Source organism: Octodon degus, unplaced genomic scaffold (genome assembly GCF_000260255.1).
Source record: "Octodon degus isolate 3935 unplaced genomic scaffold, OctDeg1.0 scaffold00073, whole genome shotgun sequence".
Taxonomy (NCBI): domain Eukaryota; kingdom Metazoa; phylum Chordata; class Mammalia; order Rodentia; family Octodontidae; genus Octodon; species Octodon degus.
The window spans coordinates 7,578,095-7,586,587 of record NW_004524649.1 but is presented as its reverse complement, the minus strand read 5'-3'; the positions used below and the strand labels follow the sequence as shown (position 1 = coordinate 7,586,587).

The 8,493-nt window shown below is 47.9% G+C and overlaps 1 protein-coding gene across 6 annotated transcripts in view; it reads left to right on the top strand.

Moving 5' to 3' along the window:
* Positions 1 to 3,537, top strand: part of Znf133 (zinc finger protein 133) — a 25,272-nt gene extending 21,735 nt beyond the window's left edge. For 5 of the 6 annotated variants that reach the window (XM_023720239.1, XM_023720237.1, XM_023720238.1 and 2 more), the window contains one exon: positions 1,623 to 3,537. In XM_023720239.1, coding sequence (XP_023576007.1) covers positions 1,623 to 3,382 — 1,760 coding nt within the window. In that variant the 3' untranslated portion in view covers positions 3,383 to 3,537. The remainder of the gene's footprint in view (positions 1 to 1,622) is intronic. The other variant, XM_023720240.1, reaches the window with a different exon arrangement.
* The last annotated feature ends 4,956 nt before the right edge of the window (positions 3,538 to 8,493 follow it).

Here is an 8,493-nt window from a genome sequence, read left to right as displayed (position 1 = left end):
GGTTCAATCCCCCAGCACCACATGCCAGCCAGCCCCGCCCCCTGGTGGGCTGAGCTGGACACACACACACACACACACACACACACATACACACACACACAAATAAAAATAATAACAACAACTTATAAATTAATTCATTAATGTAATTTGGGGAGCCAAGGATATAGCTCAGTGACACAGTGCCTGCCTGGAAGTGCAAAGTTGTAAGTTTGATTTCTGGTACAAAAAAAAAAAAAAAAAAAATTGGTAAGTTTTTGTGTTCAGTTTCTCAGACTAAATAGTCTTACAGTGTACACATGATGGCACTTTACAAATATCTGAAAAGACTGACCTATGGAAAATTACCATTTCACTTTCCTGTTTCTCCTGTTCTCCGTGTAGATGCTAACATTTCTCTGAAGGGCCCCCCTACAGTTCTGAGCTCTGCTTCCTGTAGATAAAAGCCCTCTGATTACCGTGTGGGCATACATGTTAGTGTCTGCCTTGGAGGTCCTGGTTCCCTCATGCAGGTGGGGGTTACTTCCTGTGTCAGAGTCACTGTTATCAGATCACCCAGAACAGATACAGGAGTGCCTTGTGAGCAGGCAGGATGTCATCCGCGCCCCCTTCTGTTGGGTCAAGAAGGAAATAGCCTGCTGATGGTGTCCAAAAACACCCAGGGGAGAGGCTGGAATTCTGTCATCTCTAAGTTTAGGAACCTTAGAAAATAAGCTTATGGAAAATAAATGAAAACAGACAGGGTTGAGTCACTGTGGAGAGAGGGAGTCACTGGGCCAGCTGCCCAGAGTGGCCCTGAGTATCAGAGTGGGAGGTTTATAGTGCCTGGGTGGGGAGGGAGGGTGGCAGGTGACAGCCCAGACTGCTGCTCCTCAGATGGACTATTTAGGATGGAATCATTCTGGAATACAGATGCATACCTGGATCTAGTAAGTTTTATTATTCATTGGTATAGGAAAGAACATTTAGGTAGATGCAGTAAGCCTGATACTGGTTTCTCTATTCCCCCTCTCTCTGTCTCTCCTGTCCTCTCCCCCCTATTGCAGTGCAGGTCATTGAACCTGAGGCCTTGCACATGCTGGGTAGTTGTTCTACCATTGGGCTTTATCCCTAGCCCAACACCTTTTCCACTGATTGCTGGGAAGAATTTTTTTTTTTTTTTTTTTTTTTTTTGTGGTACTGGGAATTGAGCTCAGGATCTTACACTTGCCAGGCAAGCGTTTATTCTACTGATCTATTTCCCTAGCCCTAGAATTTGATTTACAATAATTGTGGATGTTAGCAGAGCTTAGAGATTAGATGGGGGCTATAGGAGGGAGCCCCTTTCCTTAAAGACAAAGAGGATCAACACTGTGTTGTGCACTGCTTTGGACCTACTGTCTTGTAGAAAGCCTGGCACACAGTCACTCCCGCATACACACTTGTCACCTGTGGGCTGGGCCAGCCTGCGTGGTGTCTACGCACTTTCTCTGAGTGCTCAGTTATGCTGCTTCCTCCATGGAGGGTCAGATCTCACATCACTCTCAGGCGTTTGAAGGACAGGATTGGGGTTCAGCACCGTTTGGGCAGTTTGCAGGGGCTGTCCTCTGAGGCCTTCCTTCTGACACTGGCTTTTCTCTCTGCAGCAGAACCAAAGTCAGAACTCCAGCCAGGTCCTTTCTGCCCTCCAGATCTCTCTGCTCAGAAATTCCCTGTGCAGCGCATGCTGTGCAGCCAGCCCCCTTGGCTGTTAACGTGCTTTTACACAGGAAGGCCTGTCTTGCCTGGGGCTCCTTGCCCATCGGATCTGGAGGACCAGGAGAAGCAGCCACAAGCCTTGGAGGGGCGTGCCTGGGGTGTGGAGGCCAAGGGTGCCGACAGTGAGGCCACCATGCCTTCCTTTGAGAAGACAAAGAGAAGGACTTTGGGCGTGGGTGTGTTCTCCAGGCCCTTGCAGGGACAGCTGGCCAGAGGCCTCCACGGGGTGGAGGTGGAGGCCAGCGCAGCTCGGCTAGGGACCCCTGAGGTTACAGACAAGTTGCTGACAAGCTTCGAGGTTTTACGGTTTGGGACAGTCAACTGCGGCGAGTGCGGCCTGGGCTTCAGCAAGATGAGCAACCTGCTGAGCCACCAGCGCGTGCACGCGGGCGCCAAGCCGTATGTGTGTGGGGTGTGCGAGAAGGGTTTCAGCCTGAAGAAGAGCCTGGCCCGGCACCAGAAGGCGCACTCCGGGGAGAAGCCCATCGTGTGCGGCGAGTGCGGCCGTGGCTTCAACCGCAAGTCCACGCTGGTCATCCATGAGCGCACACATTCGGGGGAGAAGCCGTACGCGTGTGGGGAGTGCGGGCGCGGCTTCAGCCAGAAGTCCAACCTCATCATCCACCAGCGCACACACTCAGGCGAGAAGCCCTATGTGTGCCGCGAGTGTGGCAAGGGCTTCAGCCAGAAGTCGGCTGTGGTCAGGCACCAGCGCACGCATCTCGAGGAGAAGACCATCGTGTGCGGCGACTGTGGCCTGGGCTTCAGCGACAGGTCTAACCTTGTCTCGCACCAGCGCACGCACTCAGGCGAGAAGCCTTACGCGTGCACGGAGTGCGGCCGTTGCTTCCGGCAGAGGACCACGCTGGTCAACCACCAGCGCACGCACTCCAAGGAGAAGCCGTACGTGTGCGGGGTGTGCGGACACAGCTTCAGCCAGAACTCCACGCTCATCTCACACCGCCGCACGCACACTGGCGAGAAGCCCTACGTGTGCCCCGAGTGCGGCCGGGGCTTCAGCCTCAAGTCGCATCTCAACAGGCACCGCCACACCCACTCCGGGGAGAAGCCCATCGCGTGCAAGGACTGCGGGCGCGGCTTCAGCCAGCAGTCCAACCTGGTCCGCCACCAGCGCACGCACTCTGGGGAGAAGCCCCTGGTGTGCGAGGACTGCGGCAAAGGCTTCAGTCAGAAGTCCAACCTCATGGCCCACCGCAGGACGCACTCGGGGGAGAAGCCATACGTGTGCCGGGAATGCGGCCGAGGCTTCAGCCACCAGGCAGGGCTCATCAGGCACAAGCGGAAGCATCTCAAGGAGAAGCCTTATGCGTGCCGGCTCTGTGGGCTGGGCTTTGGCACCAAGTCCACTTTAATCAGGCACAGGCGGGTGCACTCAGGAGGAAAGCCTTGCGTGTGCGCCGAGTGTGGCCAGGGCTTCTTCCGGAAGTCGCTCCTGGCTTCACACCAGCTGGCACACAAGGGGACGCCGCCTTACGCGTGTCCCGTGTGTGGGCGAGGCTTTGGGCACAGGGCTCAGCTCAGCAGGCACCGGAAGACGAGGTGTGGCCACCACAAACCCCTGTCACAGGTGGGCTCTGAGGCCCACTCCAGACAGGGCTCTGACTTCTGGGATTCGCTTTCAAAGTGAAGGTGGTGCACAGGACTACTGGTCACTATTTTTACACTGCCCTCAAATGGAATGGAAAAAGCTATTCTGTAAGTGCTCAGAGGACACTGACTTAGTTTGCTTTCTTTCCACAAAGTCTTTTCCATGTTTTGTGGCCTTTCGTTCTAATAAACTGCTTCTTTCCAAATCTGGAGCCTTGGCTGTGTACTTCATTCTCACAGGACCGGAGGAAGGGTACAGATACCTACTACTCCCAAGTCCACTGTTCCACTGCACGCCAGTTCCTTGGCAGATACTGGACCGAGTCACCATGTGGCCCTTTCTCTGGGGAGTTGGAGCTGTGTACAGACTGCAGGCAAAGGAGATAACCTCCCAGAAAATGGCTCCCTACAGCCCAGTTTCCCCTTGTGGAGGCACCTCCTTCGCTTGCCCTGAGGCAGCTGCCTGGCTTGCTTTTCCCGTGCCTCTCATTTTCTGTATGCCTCCCTTTTCTGAACCATCCCAAACTACCCTCATTGCCCTCATTGTTTTCTTTCGATTTTGGTCCCTGGCCTTCCCATGCTGGGGGCCTCTTGGCACTTCACAGTGCCCCAGACTCGAGGACCTGGTCACGGTGGCAGTGACCACTCAGTTCCTTAATCTCAGAACCTTGGGTCTCAGACACCACAGTGTGAATAATGATGGCTTATAGCACCTCAGGGTGCGGTAACTGGCAGCATAACCACACGCCTTCCTGAGTCTCAACAAGGATAGGATGCTTAAAGCCACACTCCAAATCAGCCCCATGATAGCAGAGTGCGGACTCAGTTGTGCTCCTTGGCGTTCACCCAGTGCCCACGACAGTCAACTGGTCTCAGACCCCTTACCCCCTACCCTTGATCGTTCTCCAATTGGAGAAATAAAGATACTTTGCCATGCTTAAAGATTCTGAAACCGTACTGAAGTGTGCTCCAATTCAAAGAAGCTTTGTTCAAAATAAGTGCCCTTTAAAGATCTCTCAGGTATAGCTGTAAGACCGTTTCAAGACCCCCAGAAGATTTAAGTGTGTTACTCCAGAATACACAAAATAGGTTCTTTGACTTTTTTCCCATAATTTTATTGATAAACAAATAGCAATGAGACAGTTGCAAATCAAATTGGTAGGACAGTTTCAATAATTAACACACTGCATACATTCTTCCTAGTGGTTAATTGCTGTACAAGAATCATTCTATTTATTAAGAGAATGTAACTATATATCTATCCAAACCACTTTGAATACACAGATACAATCATCTGTATACCATTTTTTGTTAAGTTCTGTTATTTGAATATTATAGGTGTGTAAACTAGGCAAAATATTCCAAAAGAGTCCAGTAGCCCATAATAGTATTGGGTCTTCCGCTTGATTGGCAATGTCAAAAATTGTTGACCTGAGTCCCCCACAGCTCAACATAATAGCATGGCTTTACTTCTTATATTTCGTTTTTATAATTTTCTGCTGGATGGCCAAGACCAAGGTAAAGCAGGACCTATGCAACAAGAGTTGTAGCTTTTGGGTCTGATAAGGTCAGTGAAATCCCCTCAGGATTTATCCTGAGATCCTGCACCTCAGATTGTAGAACCTTTGTCAGTGTCAGCCATGTGGATGAGTCACGGCCATTGCTTGGCCAATGTGCTCTCTGTGAAAGCCTGAGAGAATGTTTTCTCTCCCGTTCTTTGACTTTTTAAGTCCCATAGCACTGTGACACTCAATCCAAACCAGAAAGCCTTGGCTTGAAGATTTTTGTGGATATGGTTTTATGTGATGAGGTGAATTTCAATAAGTGTAGGAAATCCATGAGATTTACAACCAAAACACCAGTGTGGTCTGCATTGGACAGAGAGTCCCTACCTTTCTGTGGGCATGGAGGCAGACACTATTCCTTATGACAAAAGCAGAAAAAACTCAGAATGTAGATGCAAAATGGTAGAGAGTTTCTGGGGATGGGGTGGGGTAGTGCTGGCACTGAGGAGCTCAGGGCATGTGCCTGGCCTGGTTTTGAAATGTATGAACTGGCACCTGGGGCCTATTTTTCCATTTTTAAAAATAGAAACATTATTGGTCTTATCCTGGCCTTGAATCAACATTGGATGTTGATAGGCATCTCTAGTTTACAAGTCTTAAGATAAAATGTATCTTCATTTTTGCTTTATTATTTTTATTTTTTAATATTTTTGGTACCAAGAGTTGAACTCAGGATCTTGCACTTGCCAGGCAGGCACTTACGCCTCTGAGCTGTATCTCCCGCCCTATTTCATCGGTTTTGTTGTTGTTGTTGGTTTTTTGTTTTTTTTTTTTTCAAAGATAGGGTCTCGCTATGTAGTTTGGGCTGGCCTTGAACTCACTATGTAACCCAGGCTGGCTTCCCAACATCTTGGTGATCTTCCTGTCTTAGCTTCCTGAGTGCTGGGATTACAGGCATGCACCACCACGCCTGGCATATTGTGAGATGTATGCCGCACCTACACCATATGTTCTATCATGGCCCCAAAACAGGATTTGTTTTTTTACAGATCCAAATTCAGACCAAAGAATCCTCTTCTGCACTTAGCCCTATGTAAGCATTTCCTTCCCAAAAGTGAAATTTTTAGATGTAAGCCTAATCCAAAGTTTTTTTCCAAAATGACGGACAAAGATAATTTTTCATGCAAACCTGCTAGGAGTGTAATTTTGAGTATAACTGTGTATCATGGCTTCCTTCTAGAATGATTTTTTTTTTTGCGGTAGCGGGGATTGAACTCAGGACCTTGTGTTTGCCAGGCAAGCACTTATTCTACTGCACTATCTCCCTGGCCCATGCTAAGTTTTAAAAATCCACATTTCTTAGACTTGGGGCAGGAACAGTGAGCTTGAGTGCTCCACCATACTTTTTCCTGAAATGGGACCTAAATACAGGTTTGCTATCCATGTTTATTCAGTTACGGATTTTTTAAATATAAATCCAAAGCCATTTCTCCCCAGTGTAACTGAGAAACATGAGTATTCATTCAAATGGACTCAGGCTATAGATTATTGGATGTTAATTGTATTCCAGGAGTTAGGAAGATAGCTTGGCAGTCTAAGCGCCTGCCTGGCGAGAACAAGGACTCAGGTTCAATCCCCTGTACTGCATGCCATTCCAGCTCCAGAACCCCGGGAACACTGTGCTAGTCACTAAAACCGGGTGTGGTGGCACACGCCTGTCATACCAGCACTGGGAAGGCTGAGACAGAAGGATCACTACAAGCCCAAGCTGCTTAGCAAGACCCTGTACCAAATAAATAAATAAATAAATGATTTCTTTAAAAATTAAAAAAAATTGTATTCCAGATTATTCTTCCAAAATAGACTTTAAAAATTTAAATTTTCATGTTTCTTTTATTTTTGTTGTTCAATAATTTTTAAATCCTGGTACAGTAAATTACTGTTTAAAATCAGGATCCTATTTCATCAATGAATTACTAGTGGAAAAAAATATACACACATCCATACCATATTTTCCAATGTAAATATATCTCAAACTTATCTAAAAATGGCTTTATGAAGGAAATCGGTGCCTCTGAATATATGTGTGGCTGACTGTCTATTCCAATGGGAGCCCTTCAGGTGCCATTCACACACAAAATCTATTGCTTGGTTTTGTGCTTCTTTGACCATGTGACATATCTAGTTTGTGGAGTAACTTATATACTAGTAATTACCCAAGATGGTCACCAGTTGTGAACTTCTGTTTTCTTGACTTACTTTTAAGGAAGCAACATACTTCTAATTGCTATAAATAAGATAAAACTGAACGACCTGGACATGGTATCACTGAAAATTACGGAGGGAACTTTACAACTCCACACAAAACCCAGTCACTGGCCTGGCAAAAACTATCAGAATGACATTTTTCAGAACTGAGGAAAGTGTCTCCAGGAACACTGACTAGGATCTGCTGCTGCACTGAGGAGAGAGTGCGCTGTGGATCTGCACAACCCGGCTTCCTGCCCCCCGCCCCAGCCCCTGCTCAGCCCTCGCTCCCTGTCTGCTGGTGCGTTCAGGGGGCAGCAATATAGACTTAATCCCGCAGGCTGGTGGTTCTGCACTTTGATCCGTCTGGCCCACCTGAAGGGTTGGCTCACTTCAGTTCCCTTGGCATAGTTTCCCCAAGCCAGAAACTGCGCTTCTCGGGTATGGTCGTTGAAAGCGTGGAGAGGCAGATGTATCAGCCAAGGGTGCACAGGGCAAGCAGTCGGCTGCCCGAAAAGCCGGGACAGGACTAGGAAAGGAGCTGACTGGAGAAATGATAATTTTGAAAAGTTCTTCCTATACCATAAAATCCAGAAGGCCACATGTTATGTCCAGGGCTGGTCAGAAAAGACCACAGGACCTTAAACTTTTCACTTCTGGCTGATTTTAGGTTCTACAGGAAAAATCAATCAATCAATCAATCAATCAATCAATCAATCAAGACTAAGGCAGAGCCTCTCTCTCGCTCTGACACAGTCTTGCCTCAGCCTCCCTAGTGCTGGGATCACAAATGTGCAGCAGCACACCTGGCCAGAATTTTATTTTATTCTTTTCTTTCTTTCTTTCTTTTTTTTTTTTTTCAGTACAGGGGATTGAACTCAGGGTCTTGCACTTGCCAGGCTAGTGCTTATTCTATTGAGCTATCTCCCCGGCCCTATTTTAATTCTTTGACACTGGGGATTCAACCTAGGGTGTCACACGTGCTAGGCAAGGGTTCTACCGCTGAGGTAACACCCCCACCAGATGTTTTTCCTCTTTATTTTGAGATAAGATCTCACTAAATTGCCCAGGCTAACCTCAGATTGTCAATTCTCCTGCTCCGGCCTCCTGAGAATCTGGGAATACAGGGATCTGCCACCACATCCGGCTAAGGCAGGGCTTTAAACAGCCTGAATGTGACAGAAGGAGTGCCCACTCAGGGCTGGCCTGCAGACACCAGGAGTCATTTTTATTTGTTTCTGGGTGTTTAAGGGAATCTGTCAAATCATTAACCACTAAGCTAACAGTAAAAAAACCTCACTGGCTAAACAGCGAATATAACCTCTAAAAAATGGTTTGAAAAAGTCACTAAGGGGCTGGTGAGATGGCTCAGTGGTCTAAAGCACCTACTTGGAACAAG